This window comes from Citrus sinensis, chromosome 7, assembly GCF_022201045.2.
Source record: "Citrus sinensis cultivar Valencia sweet orange chromosome 7, DVS_A1.0, whole genome shotgun sequence".
NCBI lineage: Eukaryota > Viridiplantae > Streptophyta > Magnoliopsida > Sapindales > Rutaceae > Citrus > Citrus sinensis.
In genome coordinates, this window is record NC_068562.1 from 15,248,042 (window position 1) to 15,272,281 (window position 24,240).

Sequence of the window (24,240 nt, forward strand, 5' to 3'; positions counted from 1 at the left end):
AACAATTTTAGATCAGAATAAATTAATAGATTTAGTTTAATAAGTATAAATTAGTGTTGCCATTGACAAAGAGACAACTTATGAGTCCTCATCAAACTCGTGAGAAGACATGTCACTGCAAATGGGATCTTCAAATGTCATTTGCGGAACTTATGGAAGAGGAAAGTATTACCACAGCCGACTTGCCAACTCTGTGGAACTAAGATGGAGACCACGGCCCATGCCCTGATGGAGTGCAAATCAGCCCGTGCAGTCTGGAAAACCACCAAATTTGCAGCTGATATTGGAAATATAGCTCACCAAGACATCCTCAGTTTTGTCCATGAAGCAGTGAGAAGAATGGGTAAAAATGATGCTGATCTGGTGATAGCTATGTGTTGGGTAATTTGGAGTGCAAGAAACCATGTTTTGTTCAGGGGAAAAAGAGACGAGCCTTGCATAACAGCAGCCAAAGCAGAGGCAGTTGTTGATTCCTTCAAACGAATTCAAACTCCAAGAAGAATTCTCACGGCTAGGGACCAGATGACAACTCGAGCAAGCTGGAGCCCTCCTCCCTCAGGGTGGGTTAAAATTAATATAGATGCTGCCATAAACCTGGAGGAGCATCGAGTAGGCTTGGGGATAATCATAAGGGATGCCAACAAAGATGTTATCGCAGCTGCTGTCAAGAGTACAAAGCTTCACAGTGATGTAACATTTGCAGAAGCTGAGGCAATGAAATGGGGCCTGAGTGTAGCTGCAGAAAACGGCTTGGCAAGAGTCATTGTAGAATCGGATTCCCAGGAAGCAGTAGATTTTGTCAACAACAGGAAGAGCAGCAGAACAGAGATTCAATGGTTAGTTGCAGAAATGCAAAGTAGCTTGAGAGGCTTCAGTGCATGGAAAATCCAGCAAACACCAAGATCATGTAATGTTATTGCTCACCCTATAGCAAAGCTTGCCTTAGAGAAGTGTAAAACTGTTGTATGGGTAGATTCGTACCCCTCAGAAGTTATGGAGTTATTCAACTCCTTGAATGAATGAAAACCACTTTTCTTCAAAAAAAAAAAAAATGTCATTTGCGGCTCTGCACTTCATGTGGGTATATAAGTGTACTTTTACTCGGGGGTAAACTTGTAAATAATAGGATATTATATAGGGATGGCAAAAATCCCCACGGGGATGGGTATTCTCGGGGATTTTTTCTATTCGGGGAGGGTATAGGGATAATTTCATACCAAATTTCTTATTTGGGGAGGGGACCGGGATGAGATGGAATCCCCATCCCCTACTCATTTCCCCATTTTAATTTTTTATTTAATTTTTATTTTTTAAAATTACTAGTAAATAAATAATAAAATTTGAATTATAAAATTATAAGTATTGGTAAAAATAAAAAATATCAAAATATTTATATTATTAAACTTTTAGGCCTAATTAACTAATTAAAGTCCTAAATTTTTATTTAGGACATTAAAAAGTCCGGATAGATTCTATTAGCCCAAAACTTTTGTTTTAATTTTAATATTCATTAAATATTTTAAACTTAAATCTATTTTTTATTTATCTTAAATCTATTTTTTTATTTATTTTTAGATGTTATAATTGCCCACAGCAAATCACAATTTTAATATATAATCTAATCTAATATTTGCTCTTGATTTGCTTTAACTTAACTATTGTGATGTAAAGGGAATAATCCACATTTATAAAGTGCCCACGCCACCATTGAAAAGTTAATTTTGTAAATTTGATTTTATTTGTAACAATTTTGTATTAGACTATTAATTAATTCATGATAGTTTGTATCCCTTGCATGCTGCGTTACTTACTAATTTAATGTATGTGACTTTTGTAATGGATATTAATGTGATATATATTTCGAACTTTACTTTTATTTTAATTTTTTATTTTAATATGACTAATTCAAAATCGAAAACAAAAAAAATATATATTAGTTATTCGGGGATCAGGGACCCTCAGAGATTCCCTGTTATTATTCAGAGAGGGGATGTGAATTCTCTTAAATAATTTTAACGGGGACGGGGAGGGGACGGGAACATACGTAAAATATCGGGGGTGAGTACGGAGAGATTGGTCTCCTCCCCTCTCCATTGCCATCCATAATATTAGAGGCATGCCAAGAACACTACTCGTGTAAATTTTTGACCCATTTGGGCTTTTACAACAATGTTTCGCACTGAAGTTGCAAGTTCAAATTCCAATAGGGCCAGATATACACAGCCAATTAGCCCGCAACACCCCCGAACAAAATATTTTAACACAATGCATTTTTTTTTAATACGGTTATTAACGACTGTTAGCGGATATTATATAAGATATTATAATTAATATTTAAAAATAAATTCTTATCATGTACTTATAATTGAGATTTCCTCTTGGCATGTGCTTATCTGAAGTTGTCCAGATTCTTTAAACCTCTCTCTAATATTTAAGAGGTGTCCACTCTACTTATATTTTGTGATAGAGAGTCTGTCTCCATTCAATGAGACTATCTCCATTCAATTATTAGATAATTAAATGAGAACTGAAACTAAGAGCATCTTCAAAAGACTTTTCAAATAAAATTTTACTTCTTATTTAAAGAGACATATCAATATTAAACACTTCAAAAGACACGTTAATTTAAATTATTCAAATAAAATTTGTTTCACTCTTCAATATTACCGAGTAAGTTTTTTCCTCTTCTATTAATATTTTATTATTATTTATTGAAAAGATAAGACTGTAATAATTATTATTTATGTTTCCTTTAAAAAACATAACAGTAATTCAATTTGATAGTAGAAAAGATTTGATTAAAATAATATTAATTTATTTTTATTTGATGAGTCTTTTGAAGAAAATTATATTTTTTTATATACTTATTTGTCACATTAGTAAATAAATTAAAATTTAAAAAATCTTTTAGAGATACTTTAACTCCATAATATTTTTATAAAAACTCAAATTCTTACTCTTAATATTATAATCTTACACTCAATATTAAAACTCTCAATATTATAATCTTACCCTCAATATTGTAATTGCAACAAATCTTCCACTGGCAAAAGGCCCATTGGTTCCCCATTGATTAACACAACGTATTAGTTTATCACAACCGAGTCAATTATTTATTTTGGTTTGTATTGCTTTGCTTTGCATTGCAATTTTTCACTTTTTTTTCCTCCAAATTTTTATTTTCTTATCCTTCTTGGGGGAAGATATCAACTATCAAGGTACCCAGCTCAGGATTTAAGACACAAATGATAAAAATACAACTCAAAAGGTGATTTGAAGCACTTCAAATTTAAAATAGAAATGGGCGATGAGCTTATTATAAACACCGGCCCAATAAATATTTTTGGGGACAACTTTCAATCACTAGTGGTTTGAATAAGTATCAAAAGCCATTACCTAAGCTTACTACATATGTACACCAAATAATGGCTTTTTTTTTTTTTTTTTAATTTTCCCTCACTCCTCCACATCTTTTATGTACACCAACAAAGACGTGGGTACACGACCATTCTCTCATTATTACTTTTTGAGTTTTTTTTTTTAATTAATTACAAAGTTTTAGATGTAAGGATTAACGTGCGATGAGTAATCCCTAATTCCAGCACCTTCCCACCCCATCCACTCCTCCCATAAATCCCAATCTGGGTCGTTCATTCCCCTAAACGGCTCATCAATTCCTCCATCGTACGGCTGGTACATAATCTCCGGTTCATTGGGTTCCTCCCTGAAATTATTCATCACCATCTGTATAACACCACAGTGAACAACCCAAAATTAGTTCAAATACAAATACGGTTACAAGTTTAACATATCAGATTATGTCTCGATTTTGACCCGCCCAAGGACAATCATTTGGGGGCCCAGCCTAATGATTTTTTGGGCCTCAAAAGGCCATATGATCTTCTAACTTTTATGTATGCTTTTTGCTAAAGCGATCCTTCAACAAACGAAAAGACATAACAATAAGAAATTTGACGTCCAATGAACTCACCAAACCCCGTGCCTTTTCAAAAATGATTTCAATTTTTGTTTTTGCTTTTCCAGATATTAGAATATGGTAGGCGATGGGGACACATCACCCATTCCATTAATCACCATTCATCCATACCCAACTTCATCTTGTTTCAATTTTTATGGACAAAAACAAAAGAAGAACCAATCAATTAAGCGATATTGCCCATTAAAGTAAACATTCTTGTAGAATTTTTCTTTTTAGGATTCCTACGCTACTCTACACTCAATTATTATAAATCTAAATCAATTTTTTTTTTTATGGTATTATTCTGAGTTTTTAAATTTTAGCCCAATTTCATCTTGTTTCAATTTTTATGGACAAAAACAAAAAAACAGAACCAATCAATAAAGCAATTTTGCCCATTAAAGACAACATTCTTGTAGAATTTTTCTTTTTAGGATTCCTACACTACTCTACACTCTATTATTACAAATCTAAATCAATTTTTTTTAAAAATAGAAAAATTGATTTTGGTATTATTCTGAGTTTTTTTTTTTAATTTTACTGCAAAATTATCCCAAAAATTAAAATAAGATCTCCAATTTAATAATATTCCAATAAAATCATTTGAGTGGATAAACAAGCAATAAATTTTCATTTATTTCTCCAACTCAGGTTTCGTTTTTTTCCCTAATTAAATCCTGTAATACAACTAATTAAATGCTGATTTAAAAAAAAATCCTAAAATCACACAAGTAAGATAATTTCTTTTTTAAAAAAGAAAAAAATTATAAGAGAATTGTTTTAACATACATCATAGGCTTCATTAATCAGATGAAACTGAACTCCACAATTGTTTCCTCTGCATACATCCGGATGATACTGCAAAAATAAAGAACAAGAAAACAAATTTTGAGCAAAAACCCATAAACAAAACCTGAAAAAAAAACAAAATTTTAACTCTATAAAGAATGGAGAAAGAAACCTGCAAAGCAAGCTGCCTAAAGGCTTTCTTGACCTCAGATTCAGAGGCACCACGCTGAATCCTGAGAGTCTTGTAAGGATCCATAACAGAAGACGATGAAGATGAATAAGAAGCAGAGCAAATGACCTTGACTCTGCCCATCATCATTTTTTTCTTCTTCATATTCTTCAGCTGAGTCCATGAAGATGATGAACCCGACGACCCATTTGCTCCGATCGTCCCTGCAACACTTGCCATTTTTCTCAAATCAAAAACTCACAAAGCCGCGAGCAACAAGCTTTAATCTTTCTTTCTTTCTTTCTTTCTTTATACGTTGAAAGCAAAAGATCCCACAAGCAAAATTTGATTTTCTTCTTCTTTTTTTTTTCTTTTTTGGATAGATGAGATTCAATGACGATGAATTTAGATTGGCTAATAATAAATAATGGATAGAGATTAGGGAGAGCCACTGTTCAGATGAGGGGCGTTTATTCATATATTTATAGAGGGAAAAGTATTTGGTCAATAACATTTTGGCCCCCGAGGTTTTATAATTTATTAAATAAAAAATAAGTTGGTTAGGCCGCCAGGAGCACTGGGCACAACCGCCGAAGGAGATTAAAGTAGGGGACCTATTTGTAAATATTAAAAAGTTTGAGATCGAACTGTTATTACCCCAAGGTGAGATGAACAATCCTTCCCAAAGATGGGGTGACGTGTAATTTCATTTTTTTAATTTTTATGGGAATAAAATAAATATAAATATTTTATGTGAAAGAAAGAGAGAGAGAGTTGATGTTGTTTTGTTCTTATCTATTTTGCTATTTTGATGGCTTTTGCTGTCCGAGTCAGCTTGCGGGACTTTTATTTTGGCCTTTCACGTCTTTTAATCATTTTTACCTCAAAATAAAATGTGTTGGTTTATTTTAGGAATATATTTTATTGCTTTTTTTTTTTTTAATTTCTGTTGGTGCCCTTAGTTTTATATGGGTTCCTAGGTGCAATTGAGTTGTTTCTTCTTTGATACCCTTTAATTTAATAAATGATAAAACAATGTCAAGTTGGTTTATTCATATTATTTAGTTGTGTGAAATGGAACACCGGTAATGGGAAAGAAAGATCCTTAAACCTTCCCTTTTAAGTCAACAAAGTCATGGTCAATTATTGTAATAACACGGCAAATTTAGGACTTTGTCTCCATTTTATGTTGATTATTTTGTACGTGCAATATTCACATCTCATTCTAAATTTTAATAAAAAATTATTAGTTTAGAAATATTAATGAACATGAAAATTTTGAAGTGTCAATTAAGAAATGCATTGAAACAAAATTCTAAAACACAAGACATTGCATGCAAGGACCGTTGTTCGAGTCAAACTATATGTTATAAAGCATAAATTCATAGAAACTTTCAACCACTTTATAAATATGTATTTGTGAAAGAAGATAAGAACCATGAGTCACTCTCTTGTATTTAATGTAATACCATTTTCAAATCTTAATTATAATTTTTAATAGTACCTTATGCTTCAAATCTCACCTTGTTCCTTTCAATTTATGATAGAAAATGTTTCGTTCACATAGTGCTTGATCAACAAATTAATCATTCGATTCAATAAGTGTGATCTTAGATCTATCATGCTATTGTTAGATGTATGATGGTGCTTGAATTATTAAAAAAAAAAAAAAGGCAAGAAAGGAAAAGTCAAACTAATGATTTGCCCACCTAACACCAAAAAAGAAAAAGAAACATCAAAACATAGGGAGGAAATTACAATTTAAGAAGTAAGCGAGGACATCAGATAAATTATAAACAATTAGGGGTAAAAATTAAAATACATGAAATATAGAGGCATAAATTATTAGTGACGAGACATGGTGACACGTGGTAAGATATGATGTGGTGAGAGACAAAAAGTACCGGAGATCTGGATTTACCTCGTGGGCACGAAAGTTAAGGCGAATGGTGTTTTTAAAAAATTAATATTTTTGAGAAGCGGATAAATGATAACGGAATGGATAATATCAGTTGTTTTCGGCTTGTATTTCGAGTGGGAAACGGTTCGTTTTGAAAAAAATAATGACTGGGATTGTAGATAAGACGATTGTTCACATGGGGTGATACGTGGCACGCATGTGTTCATTCGTGATTTTTATCTGAATTTTCCTTCAATCTAGGGTTTGCTCGTTTTCGGTATACGGATCGAACGGCGATGATTCAATTTCTGTTTTCGTAAACCGTACGGGATTGGATTTTGCACTGTCGGTATTACATAAGGTCCACGTGGATTAAAAAATTAAAAATTAAGGAAAAATATAAAAAAAGAACACGTTTTAAGAAAAAAGATTACCAGTTTTTTTCTTTCTTTCTTTTAATGAAATTTAAATTTTGTATTGACCCGAGCTACGTTAACTTTCATAATCTTAAACACATATTTGAATTCCGTACTAAATTGACCTACATTTAATTTTTTATATTTTTCTGTTACATATGTATGTATGATAATAAGCGGCTAAAATTTAATTAATTTTATATTCTTATTCAATAACTATCAAATATATATTTTTTAAAGAAAATTTAACAAAAAGACTAGGTCAACATTAAATTTAAATCCCTGAAAGACACATTTGAAATAAATTCAATGTATGTCTTTTTAAAATCCTGAAATGCTAATCCTACTTTAGAATAAATTATATTCTAAATTAATTCTATTGAAAAAAAAAATTAACGTCGTGGATATAAAAAGCATTTTTATGTTATTTAATGCGTAGTAGTTTTTGTTTCGATTGAAAATCTGCATGTCACATTATAATGGGTGTAATTTTAGTTTGCAATATGGAACACATTAATTTTTAATATGTGAAGAAATTAAAAAAATTAACCTTATTTTGTTATAATAGAGAAATCATTTTTCAAATTATGACAAATAAGAAAAACAAAATTGAAAGAGGTAAGAGAGATTCCCTTGCCAATCCTCCCAATAATATCCTCCATCTTGGCAATTATAAAAAAAATGGAATCTCAAATTGCATAAAATATTTTAATATATGAACTAAATGACATGAGAAGATGATATTTAACTTTAAATGGGATAAGGCATCAAAGTCTTATTCATCAATCAGCCAAACAATGCACTTATTTTAAACATAAAGTTATTTTTCGCAAAGAAAAAATTCCAAGAAGTTGCAATCCAGAAAGAACAAGTAGTTTTTAAGGCAAGTTGCTGCGATTTTATGATTTAAATAATATGCCAATTATTATAGCAGGAAGGTTTTTTATTTTTATTCCATGTATTGTTGACATTGCAGTCAAATAAAGCAATCAGCGTTATAAATTAAGATTAGTATTCATTCTGTCATGATCAGTGGTGAGTGATTAACAAATAAAAAAAATTAAGAAATTAAATGGTAAAAAATCTTTAAAATTAATAAATAGAATTGTTTTAAAAGATCAGTATGAGATTCAAATCTTATAAATAGAAGTAAAGAACTGTTTTTTTCATTTGTGAAGAAGGCTATGGTCAATTTTTAAATCTCATAATAACTCTAATCAAGAGAGAAACATGAGAGGATCATATTCTCATAAATTATGGTCCAACTAAAATATTTTAAAGGTATCGTACTCCACAACCTAAGTATCTTCAAATGGTAAAAAAATTAACAAAATCTAACTATCTAACAATACTCAAATTGTGGGATATAATACATCTCTGAGATACCATAGTCACAGCCCACAAATTAAAAATTTAAGAATCTCATATTAATGTCATAGTCATACATTATGTAAATTTTGTTAACGGAATAATCCGTTAAAAAAAAAAGGGAACACCACAGATTATATATATAATATGTTTTTCGTTTCTTTGATTGCGACTAAAATTTATTTTATATATGTTGGTTTTTTGACATTAGTAAAATGTTTTTGAATTACTTTTCCTTTTTTTATGATATTCATTGATTTAATCATATGTTATACATTTCGTCTTATCAAACACAAAGTTCATGAGACACACAAAGAAATTCCTTGATTTAATTATTTGTTTATCATCTGTTTCCTAACACATGATATGCATCAAAGAATTCTCTAAATCATCCTTTTCTAAAAGATCTGCATGTGTCAAAAAATTTTCTATGCTTTTTAAAGTTTTCCTTCTCTATTGGAAATGGCATAGACTTTGTATTTATTTATGTTAAACAAAAATATACACTCGGATCAAAACAGTAGAGGAAACTAACCTAAAATTCATACATTTTAATGTTTTAGAGTTCAACATAGCAATTTCCTTAGATTTTGTAGAACCGTTTTAGACTTCAAATTTAGAATTCAATTTAGCATCTTATATTTTCAGAACTATTTTAGAGTTCAACTTAACAACGGCGTCTGCAATGCATCTTGTATTTTCAAAACTATTTTAGAGTTCAACTTAACAACGGCGTTTGCAATCCAGTATCATTATAGAGGAGAACATTATTGCATATGGTTTAAGAAGCTTATGCGGGTTTTACAAGGTGAAATTTGCGACTTGCATTCATACTAATCTGGGTGGGTTTCGAAAAGTTCAAATTTACAAATTAATTTTATTCAAACATAAAATTCAATTTGGGCTGATCAGGTTTTGATTTGAGTTATAATCTGATTGAATTCTCTCATTCGAGTTAAATTCTGTTAGCATTGGACGTAGAATTCACTGCCAAATTTAGCCTTGAATGAAAAAACAAAACGAAAACAAACCAATGGAGAGCACCAAAAAGAAAGCATGAAAATAGGAACATGCACACAATGTGGCAATGAAACAACTGACCAAGAAAATAACATAATCCATTTAAAGAAAGAAATGGTGAGATGAAATGGTATTCCAAAACAAAGTTTAAAAATATTAAGAAAAACCCTATTTTTCTAGTGTTATAATTACCTTATAATGTTAAAATCAAACTGTATTATAAGGAGTTAAAAGATACGATTGCTCCGATATGTTCTAATTAACGCATTCTTACTTCATTATTATTATTATTATTATTATTTTATATGGTATAAAATAATATAATCCATTTTACAACTATTTTTTGCTTCTCACCCTACATAATCAGCTGTACAATAATGAACAATTATTATAATATAAAAGACCATCAACTGACTTTCTAAAGAATTTATTCCATTGGTCTGATAATAAATAGAAAACATAATCCATTTAAAGAAATAACTCCCTTCTGCATCAAAAGCAAAATGGCCAAAGTAAAAACAAAAACTAAATCAAGAAACAAAGCACCTGTAATAAATGCCAATATTTCATCTAATTGCAAACAGAGTCACTAGTTTGAATGATATAGGGAAGAAAAAAAGAAAAAGTTATTTGATAAATTTTATGACAATGAAAAATCCATAATTTTCAAAAGGTTTATAATAATTCTCAAAGTCTCAAAGCCCTTTTTTTTTTAAAAAAAAAAAAAATTCTAATGCTTCCTCGATCTGAATTAAGCAGCGACTACGCTCACATTTGGAATTGAAAGACACTATTCTCAGTAGTGATTTCAATTTTGAAAACAAACCAGAGTAAAAGTACACACATGTACAGAGATCTTTAAGGATTATCTATCCCATTAAAATGAAAAAGCTTAAATATTTACAACCAAATCATGAGAATCGTTTTCCGAATGTAAAATCAGGGACCATGGTTCTGAGCTCAGCAGTGTTTCAGACAGTAGAAAATGAGTACCATTTAGTCAGTGCAAAGAGTGCTACAGCTAATTCGATTCAGTCCCTGCTGAACTGCTGGCTAACTTGGATTGTTGGTCAGATGGTGGCTGCTCAGCCGCAGAAGGACCATTATTAGAAAGAATTTTAAACTGAACCAAGATCATGGTCATGTTGTCGCATCCTTCACCACCAGCTGATGGAGCCAAGCACCGATCGAATACTTTCTCGCAAATGACTGATAGTTTTGTTTCCTGCATAAGATCAGATGACCTTTGTTACCTTCTAAGTACTTATATCCAACAACATTTCACAGGGCATCTTAAAACACTTACGTTGGTTAATTGATCCCTGACAAAATCGACAAGTTCTTGACTTGAAAGGCAATCCCTGGAACACAAGTTGGAGATTCATCAAATTAACAGAAAATATTGTTAACTGAATTTCAAGCATTTGCTAGGAAATACATGCAGGCCAAATACCATTAAAGCTAAAATTGAAATATTGAAGATGCAAAAAGACGTAGCATTAGCTAGTCATAGATACTACTAAAGTATAAAAGTCGCTGCAGATAGTAATTTCTCACAATGTTTGGGTTGTACATTACAGAAATAAATTCTAAATCTAGTGCAGCAAAAATGAAATAGATTTCTTTAACTAAAAACCATTTATCTATAATTAAAAGTAGAGAGTAACTTACCAAATCCCATCACAAGCTATGACAAGAAACTCATCGTCATCACAAAGTTCAATCTAATTCAAGTCAAATAAGGAAAAAGTAAGAATATTGCAATGTCAATAGACTATGTCTATTAGACAGTAAACATATCCTAGCATACAAACGGTAATAACCAATACATATTCATCAAATTCAATCTAATTCAAGACAAATAAGGAAAAGGTAAGAATATTGCAATGCGACTAGAATATGTCTATTAGACAGTAACATATCCTAGCATACAAATGGTAAAAACCAACACATATTCATCAAATTCTTCCAAATAAAGGAAATATATACCACATATATAGAAAATAGACATGTAAAAAAAAACTAACAATGTTTGATATAATATTAAATAAATCTTAGGTGCCAGTTTGACATTCGAAATAAGATAACCGAAATAACACAGAAGTACTGATGCAACTTACAGTACTTATATCAGGATTGGCAGTCACAATCTGTTTTTCAGCAGGCAAACTTTTGTTTAGCTTGAACTCCACATCTCCTGGCACCACCAGAAAGCCATTCGCACAAGAGGCAATTGAAATTAAGAAGAAAAGAAATCTCTATTATTTCACTTTCAAGTGGGACTGATACTAAAATGAATATAATTACCAATAGCTCTCGCCAAATTTAAACTTCCATTAACACGTCCAACTTGTATAAAACCACCAGCTTTGAGAATTCTATCTTTCTCAACCTCAAGATCAGGCTTATGGTCTTTAGATAGATTAAGTGCCTGCAGAAAACGATTTCAATAAAACACTGCACATGTAGGTTTGCTAAATATGGCAGTACTACATTGTACAGGTGTCATGGCAAAGAATACAAGAACTAAGATTTGACACTATGTTCAGAAATCAGTAAGCAGTGCTGGCTGCCAGTGCAATCATTGGGAAAATGAGAAGTATATGGAATTTAGCAAATGAAAGACCTTAACTGACAATAGTACCTAAGGGAATAGCCAAGTTGGTTTGGCCCTTGCAGTAGAAGCAAGAGATCAAGGGATCAATTCCCCCTCACACCAACCTTGGAGGGGAAATTTATTTGATTTTTGTGTTGGTGTGTGGTGTGGGGTTGGGCTTAGGATGCTAAAAAGAACTGACAGAAGTACCTCGCATCCAATTAAATTATGGAACAACATAATATAACTAATAGCATTTCAACACATTCATCTCATCAAATATCCACTAACCTTGATGGGTCCCTATCAAATGATGCACATAAAACTCATACCGCACTCTTTTCAAGTCACATGCAGTTCAAATATCAAAGAAATTCATGGGAACAATGGGCCACCTAGAAGTGTTATTATTGGTTCACCTAATAGTATGTTCTTTAACCATTCAGACAAAATACTTAAAACGCTGAACTGTATGGAACCAAGAGCAGATGTGCAGAGGAGAAGAATTGGAAAACATACATATTACCCAATTGGCTAAAAGCAAAGGTATAATGTTCAAAGTAGCAAAGCACAGAAGACGCAAAAAAAGTACCTGGCCCTTCCTCGATAACACACAACGAGAATCACCAGCATTTGCAACCACGAGTTGCTTGTCTCTAATGATTGCTACGCAAGCTGTACTTCCAGAAGTTGGTCCATGAAAATCTGAGTGAGGACCCTAGTTTTTATTTCATATGTTAACCATGTCATTAAAATTTTAATCACATTATAAACATAAATTAGCAGATGAACCAGATGATAAATCAATCAACCATAATGAGATATAATATCAAGTAAAATGAGACAAATCATATCAATAACTGCCAAAAAGAAAAGAATAAGCCTCAATGCCAGATAATTTGAAAGATTGCTGGGAGACAACGACAAAAAAACCTCAAAGCATGCGTCCACGATGATTTTAAAGTCAAGTGAAGAAAAAAGAACCTCAGTTTAATTATACTCATGGCACTCATTTACACATCTATCTGCTGTGTAGGGACTAAATTTTGGTTTTCCAAACATAATATACTTTAAATCTAACAAAAACCTTATTAGAAGGCTATTGCTTATGCTTCTGAATAATCAATATACCAATTCCTAGAGTAAATTACAAGTCCCAATTTGCCTACATGGTGCAGAAAGACGTACTTCCAGAAAAGCCACAAAAAAGAAGTCACTCATATAACGATGGGTCCACTTGTCCAGGCTGTCTGTAGGTTTCTGCTTGACTTTTCTGAATGGCTAATACACGATATCAAAATTCCCAACAATCCACTATTCTGACCTTCAATTTAATTTTAATGTCTGAGATTCCTTGCATGAGTGACAGATATGAAAAGGATACATGGTAATGCATTTGACTACAGCAAAGGTTACCACTCTGATTTCAGAAAAATGGGATCAAAATTCAAATGCAGATGAAAGTAACATGCACTCAATACTTACAGATTTTAGCAAACCTAGCTTATGTAAACTTGAACTGATTTTCAACAAAATTCAAAGGTTAAAAATTACGAAGAATGGTTGCTGAAATTCAAAACCAGGATCCGTAGCATATTGACATGGGCATTAATGTTCAGAACCATAAGAGTATTGCAACAAACTTCAGAAGACACAAAAAGCCATGTTGCTTGAACTGCATCAAAAAACTTTAAATTGCAGAAAAATTGCTAGCAATCAACAAATGAAAAGCCGAAAGCACTGTTTATTCATACATACAATCAAAAGTCTGTTGATAAGATACCGCAGAAAGCCATGTTGCTTGTACTGCATACAAAAATTTTAGATTGCAGAAAAAATTGCTAGCAATCGAGAAAAAAAAAAGAAAGCCAAAAGCAGTGTTTATTCGTACATAAAATCAAAAGATTGTTGATAAGTACCTCCTCCGATGCCCAATCGTCAAAATGATCATTGGCTTCACCACCCTTAGGAGACCATATGAACCCCTCAATCATGCCAGAAAACTTGTCCATTTTATCTCCCAGTATAGCTAATTCTCTCCATCCCCTTTGTCCACGCATCATCTCATCCATTCTGCACCAACAATATTACACTAGCTGGAAGCATTAGAAGAATATAACAAAAGTTTTGACTTCAGAAACACAAAAGGTAATTTCGCTTTAAATAAATTCAAAAATTTCATCCAAAAATTGCAACTTCCTTCTTTCTCTTTCACTTTTCTGAAAACAACACCTCAGAAATTTAAGCCAACAATGGCCAAAGTCAGTAGCAATAAATTTAGTACATCAGTGATGTGGAATGTGGCATTGAGTTATCGGACAGATCAGATCCAGTATACCGTTTCCACCTTTTCAAGCTAATTCACGCAAAGGTTTAAGAAAAATGTCCAGCAAATAAAACAGAATACCATAGCCAAGATAAAGAAAAATTAGAGTCTGAACAATCAAAGATCAATATCTGGGCACAAAGAGCTGCAAAAGCTTAAGTCGACCCCCCACTTCCTGCAACCAACACCAACCCCAAAAAAACCCAAAAAAGGGGGAAAAAACAGCCCCCCCCCCCCCCCCCCCCCAAAAAAAAAAAAACTGTGATTGCCTGAAAGAAAAACTTTATGGCCAATAACATGGTTAAAGTGGCAATAATTGTTCTATGTCCAGTTTCAGATTCCCAGCTAGATGGAACACAAGACTTAGGGGTAAAAGACAACCAGCTGCCTCTTGGAGTTATGATTACATCGGGCATCTGCTCAAAATACCAAGTGTAAAAGTTCTTGAACATCTTAACAATATCACCTGAGAAAAGCTTTCTGTGCTGAAGTGACTAAATCTCCAGCTGAATAAATTTCATGTTTGAGCACCTGCTGGTGAAGATACTTGGCACAAAATTTGGCCACTGCTTTACCTACATATCAATGCTTTTGCTAAGAAAATGAGATGGAATTAAATAATTTGAAAACAGCATCCCATCCCAGAGAATGTTGCATGGAAGACCCTTACCAAGATAAGCAGTCTAATACCAATATACTTAGAGCTACTGGATAAGTATTTCACAATTTCTAAACAAACAATGTATTATTAGTGTTAATTAACCCCACTCCACAAACAGCAAACACCCCCCCAAAAAAAAAGTTGGAAACTCACATCAGTATTAACAAAAGAGTTAGCCTATAATAGTATCTAGTAAGGTGTTCAATGCAACATTTAAAAAAAAAAAAAATTAATTCAAAGGAAAAAATGATAGATGAAAGAGTAACTACAGGTAATGTGATATAGCATCTCCTCTTGATGATCTGTTGAGAAGTAAATTCACTATAAGTAATATAACTTGTACTTATATCATTCAATTAACCTGCTACTATTTGACAATAAATTCACTACAGGAAAGCACATCATAACTCGACAGACCTAAAAAGTGCTAATTTAGTAATGAAAGCTTAAAACTTGTTTAGTGATGCAGTTGCTGAGACCTAGAGTTGCAATGTTGTAATAGGAAAACTCAGAAGTCTCAAATATGCTAAAAGTGTGATGAAAGTAAAAGCTGAAGAATACTTCATACAGAAAATTAAACAAATCAAGCCACCATTATTGATTCCAACATTACATCACATTACATCAAATATACGTATTGTAAATAGTTAGTTCATTAATGACAGCAACATACATGGAGTTCATTAATTAAGTATCCTCTTTGCAATGAAGGCATATGTTTCTTATAATTTAAATTAGGCTAAATATATGTCTGTAGACCTTGCTTTCCGACCAAACACATTCACACCTAAACAAATTTTTAAATTCCTGACGGTGGAATTGAAGCTCAAGGTAACAGAGAAGACTAAGGTTTTTACATCTACACCCACTGTGAGCTACTAGAAAATGCTTTTAATTTATGCAAAGGTTCCAATGTGGCAAGCAATTATGATAAGAAATCAACTGACCATCAAATAATTTGTTAATCAAGAAGTAATTAGATTATTAACAGAGAAATAAATTAAGTTCTTTAAAGAAAAGCAACTCAAATACCACATACAACTGCATAAAAACTTTAAAAGATAATAAGAAAGATTTGAAACTTACTAACTGAATTCAGAAATTACAGAACGCATATACTTACCACCGTGGCCATCATAAACACCAAAGAAAGATGTAGAACTGTCCAAATCTGGATAAGCTGCATGCTGTAGAACAACTCAGAAAATTTTAGCATGTACAAGCAAAATTGCATTGATTTACAGAAAATTAAAAGCTAAGTTCACTAATTGTTCCCACAATAAGAAAATAGCAGTATCTATATACTTGATGGCAAGATGCATTTTAAGGAGCCATATCATTGTCAAAACCCACACAAGACACACTAGTCTCCCAACAAACCTGGACACAGTGTCAATAAAAGGAACATATCTTCTTCTTTCAGACTAAGTTATATTTGTAAAACAGAATGAATACTAGAAAGAGTATCGACAATGTTAAAGTTCTCACGCTTTGGAAGGTTAAGCAGCACATTTCTGAAGTGTTTTGATGAGTTTCGACAAAATAATCTTATATTGATAGAAATATTTAAGGTTAATAAGAGTGAGGCCAAAGAGAGTAATTAATTCCAAAATATAAGATACTACAGAAGCAAATCAACTCATTTGAAATCTCACCTGCTTCAACAATAATAAGTCCCCTTTCGTTTCATCACATTCATGTACTAGCTATGCCAAAGCTACTATTAGAACTTAATTAATATTAACGGAACATTAAATATAAAAGCTTTAAATTTTTAGGTCGAGTAGCAAATTAATATGGCAACAAAGCCAGTTTCACCAAGTTCTCGTGTGTATGGATCTCTTTACAAAAATGATTGGATCTCTTTACAAAAATGATTAAAAATAAGGCATGCTTAAGATTTCTGTATTCCTTATTGCTGTATTTGATCCAGAGCCCTAAATGTAAAAACCATTTAGAACTTAAATAATGTTGTTGGCCTTACCCATAAGCTTACGTTTTTCGGGCAAGCAGTAATTTAATAAAATGATTCCTAAATCTATACGTTCACATGTCCCACGCCATGTCAATTGCATAGTTACAAAAAAACTATATAGTTTTCTTTATATGCCAATTCATAACATCATACCCAACATAATCATAAAGGCATCTTTTTGGTCTAGAAATGATGGTTCACCACAGCCGATCAAGGCATCAGTTCTTTATTTTTGTAGTTTTATCAAGTTTTAGTCTTGAGGGTATTTTGACAATATACTCTTTTGCTGAACAGGATGTCAGTCCATTGAGTTTGATTCAGCTCTAAGCTGGATTATTGTTCACTGCTCAAAAGTACAATTCAATACCCTGGAACATTATCCACAGGTTTGACTATTTCAATATACATCAGAACATATTGTTACACCATCATTATCCTAACTAAGTCTAAAGAAAGAATCTCATCTACCCAACAGTTGTTCTTCAGAAAAATGACCTAAATCTATTGACGCTAAAACCAGTCCTACATCGCCTCCCAATGCTGATGTTTTGCTTAATTTAGATGGTAATATGCTGTCTATTGTAATGACTTACAAACATTTCACCAAATGTTATTAAGAATATGTGTTTGACGATATGTTGCCAGAAATGCAATGCTATTGTGATTACCCTTATATTCTGTAGTATCATAGCTTCAGTATATTCTTTAACCATCTATACAAAGGTTTTAGTGGTTGCACAGAGTCAACCAACATATGATAATATACTTATAAAGCTCCAATCCATTTCTCAATCTTTAAGAGATTCCATGGAACATTCCAATTAATTAGGATATAAACAAAAGCCATATACTAGAAAACAGTATTACATTCTCATACTTTCGAGCATGTAATTAAGTCCCATACTGGCAAAATTTAAGTAAATACTAATAGTGCAAAAGGTACTCACAGCATCTTCCATGGTCGCACGCCACCCCTGCATCGACGACAATCCATATCGAACATTCTCATTTTGACCATCCTCCGAGAACTTCTCAGTCTTGGGGGTGCTCAGATATACCCCCATTTTCTTTCTGAAACAGCACCAAAAAGGTAAATAAATAAATAATCACAAAACTCAGTCATTCTTCACATTCACTACCGCATACATATATTAACGACAATATAAATGTTAGCTTCTAAATAAGAAAACAAAAAAGGAAACATTTGATACCTAATAAAGATATTTTTAATAATTACAATGCAATTTAGAGGTTTGGTATATAATTTTCTAAGCAACCTCACGGGGAAAAAAAAAAGTCAACTAAATTACATGTTAAACCAATCCGATCACCAGATTAACGCAAGCTAATGAAACAAAAACTAAATTAATTAAATAAATATAATCGAAAAGGATATGAACCTGTAAGACTCCTTGTTTGTCGAGTAAAACAGAGCATTCAAAATCTTTTGAATTTTCTAAGCGCTAAAAAGGTAAACGGTTTTGAAGCAGTACAGAGTGTGTGCGCGCTTTCACTTTTTTTTTTTTTTTAAAAAAATTCTTTCGATTTTCTCGCGTTTTCTTGCAAACCAAACGGATCGTGAAAGAGAACAAATAATGTAAAGTTTACACGAAGTCTGTAAGATAATATAGTGGAGATCGAATTGAACGGAGTGAATTATAAAAGATAAATCGAAATCAAATTTAAAAAAAAAAAAACACGGCAGATAATTAAGAAAACAAATATTACATGAAAAATTAAAATAAAATAAATAACGAAAGTCGAAGTGTCCGTACACTTTGAGCAGAGAGAGAATGAGATCTGTTAAGAGTGAGTGATGAGAGTTTTTTTTGGGGGACTTGATTTGGAAAATTGGATGATAAATTTGACGATCGCTTTCTGTTTGTTGTTTTCTGTTTTTTGGCATGTACTGGTTTTTGAATGAGAAAACCAGCAGCGGTTGTGTCACGTGCATTGCACGTGCCAGAATGTTAAATGATTGATGGCCTTGTGGTGTGTATTATTGGGGAGCGTTTTCTTTGTTTTGTTTTTTGTTTTTTTTTAAAAAAAAAATCCGTTGCTGATACTGAAAATGATGCTTTTGATGATGATGATGAATTGATGATGATCATGTTGTTTTATAAAAGGAAAATCCGAAAAATAAGTTTGGAAGTATTTGTTGGAACAGAAAAGGACAACAATAAAGAAGTTGTCACATTTTAGATAAATACGTTTGGAGTTGAAAATATTGATTTCGTTTATTAATATTTAATTTAATAAACGGGTCGAATTTGTGTTAACTTGCACAATAAGTGGGTCGAAAATAAATTTAAAGTTATTCGTTTATGATTTGTTTAATAAAATTATTCATTAACTTTGAAAATTTTTAATTTTAAATTAACGAGAATAATAACTTTCAAAGATGTTCTTGTAATTGACTGAGAAAAAGAAAAAAAAAACACATATTATATACTCTATGATACTCGGATTAAATGAACCAATTCGTTTATACATAAACGAATCTGAATTTGGATACTCTAATTCATTTAATAAATAACTCGAATTTATTGGAAGTTATTGAATCTAAGATCGTCCATTCAAAATTTGGACTTCATCCCCCGCAAAGAAGTGGCTCACGAGTCGCATAGTCGGCCTTGAGAGTTGGGAGGCCCGTTATGGATAATATGGAGCCCAGTTTATATTCCAAATTTCATTCCTCTCAATCATCCTCTTCTTGTCTTTCCTTCCCTACATTTTCTCTTACAATTTTTTTTTGGGAAATTTACACTCGTCCACCTGTTTGTTTTGCCTTTTTCAAAAATACACAAACACTTTTTTTTTTTTCAGTGCGCCACCTGAAGTTTGCTTTTTGTTGCATTTTTCCACTTCCGTCTAATTTCCGTTAGTAGATTTAACGGAATGTTAACGAAATGACCTTTTTACCCCTCAAAATTACAATTTAACCCAAAATAAATGGAAATTGGAGATAAATTGGATGTATTTAAATTTTTTCAAAGGTGGATGCTAGAAATTGGAGGAAAATAGTGTTTGTTGCTTGCTAGATTTAGAAAATTTGTATTTATTTTTTCTCTTTCAAAAAAATAAATACAAATTTTCTAAATCTAGCAAGTAATAAACACTATTTTCCTCCAAAAAAATAAATACAAATTTTCTAAATTTAGCAAGCAACAAACATTATTTTCCTCCAATTTCTAGCATCCACCTTTGAAAAAAAATTAAATCCATCCAATTTATCTCCAATTTCTATTTATTTTGGGTTAAATTGTAATTTTGAGGGGTAAAAAGGTCATTCAGTTAAATTTGCTAACGGAAATTAGACGGAAGTGGAAGAATGCAACAAAAAGTGAACTTCAGGTGGCGCGCTGAAAAAAAAAAAAGTGTTTGTGTATTTTTGAAAAAGACAAAACAAACAGGTGGACGGTTGTAAATTTCCTTTTTTTTTTTATCAGCACATGTTTCTTTAAATGAATAATAACTAGTGATACATTTAAAGCATATGATCGAAAGTTCGTATTTCAAAATACTGTAAATACATGTCACCAATCAATAATTATTATCTATTGAGTAATAATTGACATTTTATATCACATCATTTGAAATACTAACATATTTCGTACTCTCAGAAAACATATGTATTACTCCATTTAAATTAAAATAATTTGATATTTCCAAGGATTGAAGTGAAGAAAAATTGGCGATGATTATAATTGGAATAAATTAAAATAATTTGATATTTCCAAGGATTTATAGGTTTACTCAAATTATTTAGATAATGCATTTGATTGTCATCATCATATACACGTTAGTGAAATGTAAATGCCACATTTTGTAGAAACATTATAATTCGTTTGTCATTTTACAATTCATTAATCAGTTGTGTACATACTGCATTTCAGTCCAACTTGTAAAAACTTATTATTTGTCACTTAATTTCAATTCTCCTTACCTTAAGGGAAATTTATGTCATCTGGGTATCAAAACATCAATTGCACTTTTCCATTTGATACAAATTGAATAAGATTGGTCCGTTTAAGCTTAACATTTGAGTGTAGCTATTGACACCCCTCTATTCATGTTAATTTTTTAAACAATTACAATAAAATCTTTTCTAATAAAAACCTAAAAATTTTCTTAACTTTACTTAATCATTCTCTAAGAAGCCAAAAAATAATAAAAATAAAGAGTTTTCTATTCATTTTTTCATTAGTTTGATTTTCTTATATAAACAATAAAACCACTATATACAAATTTAATTGGCAGTTTTGGACTCATCAATTTCAAGATTCTTAATTTTAAGTAACTTATCACTTATGTACAATTAAATTCATGTGGGTATAATCTTTTTTTTTTAATGGTTCTACTGTAGCTTAATATCAAATTAACTTCTAACTTCACCATTGTCCATTGGAGATGTGAGAATAGACGTGAGAAAGAAGTTCATGAGCCTTGGGAGAGAAGAAAAAAACAAAAAACAATTGAGATTAATTAAAAAAAAATGGACTAATAAATTAAATTGAGTGAGGGCAACCGCAAGCTATTTCAACCAAGCTTACCACTGTTCCATTTTCAACTTTAATTTGTGGCCTAAAAATCTTATCACTTACAGTTCTTGACAGGTAGCAACCGCTAGGCATGCTCTTACTACCAGCTTTAGGTTATTTCCTCACGGTCTTAGCTTTCTAACGTAATAGAGATGTCGCACCTACTGGTATTCATTGCATGCTTTGGTTAAGAAACTTGAAATCACTCGTGTGGATTTGGATCTAATATTAAGTTAGATTTTGTTCTTAATTTTTTATATTTTTTTGCTTCACGTATATGTATAGTTCGGGATGGACAAAATTGGATTTAAATTAATCCGATCAGGTTGTTCAATTATTAAAAAAACTCATCCGAATGCAATCCGAACTTAAATTCGATCTGAATCCGATCCAAACATGTTCGGAACGAATTCATATCTTACAAATAATTTAAATTAATTCAGATCATATCGATAAATCTTGAATTTAATTTGGAGTTTTAGGTCCTTGCATTAAGTGGAAGACATAATTTGCATAATTTGCAAATCTTTGTAATCAACTTTCAAGTTGGATACAAAACCAAATAGACAAAGAAAAATAAGTTATTTTCATTATATTGCCATGCATATCATTGAAAATTATCAGAATAATTCTTTTTTTTTTCAGAAAATATAAAAAGAAACCAGAATTTAAACAACATAACATGCAAATAAACTCAATTAAAAAAAAAATCAAATAAAAGTTTGAAAATTTCTCAAGAAAAAAAAAAAGAACATATGTAAGCTAGAAAAAGAGAAATCGCCAATTAGAGAAGAGAAGAGCATCTCTGCACAAAAACAATCAATATAAAAAGCTAACAAAAAAGAGTCCATATCTTTTCCTAATTTTCTCATAAATTGACTCAATTCCTCTCCTTCTACTCATCAAAATCATTTTGCCAATCTTCTCAATTTTTTTCTCTCTTAGAAAACAAATCAAACATCTACAATCAACAACCAAACTGAAAGCTAATTGTGAGGCAACTGCAGTAATGACGGTAGCTGGGGAGCTTTGAGGTGATGGCTGGAGGTTGTAGTAGAGAATTTGTGAGGCAGCAATTTGGCTAGAAATCAATTGGCGGATTGGTGATCTCTGGCCTTTGGGATGAGAAAAAGAGTTGAGTGGTTTGCGGCTGTTTAGGTTGGGGATTTTGGGGAAAACAAATTAGGTTTATACTTTAGAAACTTTACTCTGTCTATATATTTAGTATCTGATTGGATTGTTGGATCAAATCCGAATTCAATCCAATCTGAATGTATTCGAATCGAATCAATCTGAATCCAATCCGATGCCCACCCTTATGTATAGTAATATACGGTTAAAATTTAATTAATTTTATACTCTTATTTAGTAACTAGTGTTTGAACTAGATTTTGGTGGGAAAAAAAGGACAAAAAACCTAGTTAAGCACAATAAATTTGTATTAAAGTGAAGTGGTGCCCCAAGTAATTCAGGTATGCTGACTATTTTTTGCCTTCTGTGGAGCTTGAAAAAGAATGAAAGATGTGGGGAGGTAGTGTGGAATTTAGATCTGGAGAGAGTTGGCTTAAAAGACTGTTTTTAACATGCAAAAGGAAGAAAATAAGTTAGATATGGAGCTAATAGTGGTTGACGACCACACATTAATGCTCAAGTTAGTATAAGGTTGGTTTTTGAGGTTAAGAACTAGAAAACTCTTAGTAATAAAGGTGGCTAGAGGTTGAAGAATGAATGAAGTGAATAAAACATGAGTACCTTTTTGTGGAGTGCCTCGGAGTGCTTGGCCACCATGCCACTTGGCGCATTTATATTGGTCATTTCTCTCGTTGTGGAAAGGATATTACTATCTTTTGGCTTTTGTGACCACTAAAGACTTGGGCACATGCTTGGAAGATAAGTAAGCGCATCATTTGTACACTTTGTCCACACTTAGACATGTTAGACTTTGCTAGTAGTTTAGCATGCTTGTGCTGAGATTGTCCTGCGATGGTTGGCGTGTCAAATAAGGATAAATGGTCCCAACTATTATGGTGGGCTGCGTTAGTCTACAAAAATGTGGCAGCCTGTTGCCTCTTCTTTTTCAATAAAATGTCTCCTTACTAATCCCTCAATATTAGCTTATGAATCAATATCCTTTTATGGTGGTAATGACACCTTTTATATTTGATATTTTGGATATTTTCTCCAACATTTCTACTTTCAATATAGGGGAATCCATGTACCCTTTTAATTGTTTGGTATACCTAGCATATCCCAATCTCCTCTTGCTAACTTAGAAACTCTAGATCGACACATTGTGTTTTATTAGTAATCTTTCATTTCTTCCTTTAACAACAAATAATTGTATATTTTTAAAAGGACAAAAAAAAAAAAAAGCTCACCACTGCGTTTAAACTTTACTGTGCAACAGGTCATCTAATTTAACAAGTGGCAAAGTATTATTAAATCAATCGTCAATTTATGGGCTGCAAGGTTCGGATTATGCGCCGTAGCAAGTTCCGAG

At 31.9% G+C, this 24,240-nt stretch overlaps 3 protein-coding genes across 4 annotated transcripts; 1 reads left to right on the forward strand and 2 right to left on the reverse strand.

Annotated features, from left to right (window-relative positions):
• Positions 1 to 204: 204 nt before the first annotated feature.
• On the forward strand, positions 205 to 1,023 carry LOC127898832 (uncharacterized). Its single transcript, XM_052431325.1, has one exon. It carries the CDS (start codon positions 205 to 207, stop codon positions 1,021 to 1,023), a length of 819 nt encoding a protein of 272 aa, XP_052287285.1.
• A 2,246-nt stretch (positions 1,024 to 3,269) lies between these two features.
• On the reverse strand, positions 3,270 to 5,398 carry LOC102623617 (chaperone protein dnaJ 8, chloroplastic). Its single transcript, XM_006493318.4, has 3 exons — positions 4,941 to 5,398; positions 4,769 to 4,837; positions 3,270 to 3,744 (listed from the first exon to the last, which is right to left on the reverse strand). Exons 1-3 carry the CDS (start codon positions 5,175 to 5,177, stop codon positions 3,559 to 3,561), a joined length of 492 nt encoding a protein of 163 aa, XP_006493381.2. The 5' UTR covers positions 5,178 to 5,398; the 3' UTR covers positions 3,270 to 3,558.
• A 5,016-nt stretch (positions 5,399 to 10,414) lies between these two features.
• On the reverse strand, positions 10,415 to 19,137 carry LOC102623909 (probable protein phosphatase 2C 60). Of its 2 annotated transcripts, XM_025093495.2 has the most exons (13): positions 18,600 to 18,879; positions 18,147 to 18,270; positions 16,348 to 16,411; positions 15,030 to 15,138; positions 14,157 to 14,310; positions 13,996 to 14,043; positions 13,426 to 13,518; positions 12,830 to 12,955; positions 11,949 to 12,072; positions 11,762 to 11,838; positions 11,313 to 11,365; positions 10,948 to 11,002; positions 10,415 to 10,866 (listed from the first exon to the last, which is right to left on the reverse strand). In XM_025093495.2, exons 2-13 carry the CDS (start codon positions 18,261 to 18,263, stop codon positions 10,663 to 10,665), a joined length of 1,224 nt encoding a protein of 407 aa, XP_024949263.2. In that variant the 5' UTR covers positions 18,264 to 18,270; positions 18,600 to 18,879; the 3' UTR covers positions 10,415 to 10,662. The 2 variants fall into 2 exon arrangements, with proteins under 2 accessions (XP_024949263.2, XP_006493384.3); XM_006493321.4 differs by lacking the exons at positions 13,426 to 13,518; positions 13,996 to 14,043; positions 18,600 to 18,879 and adding an exon at positions 18,975 to 19,137.
• Between the last annotated feature and the right edge of the window lie 5,103 nt (positions 19,138 to 24,240).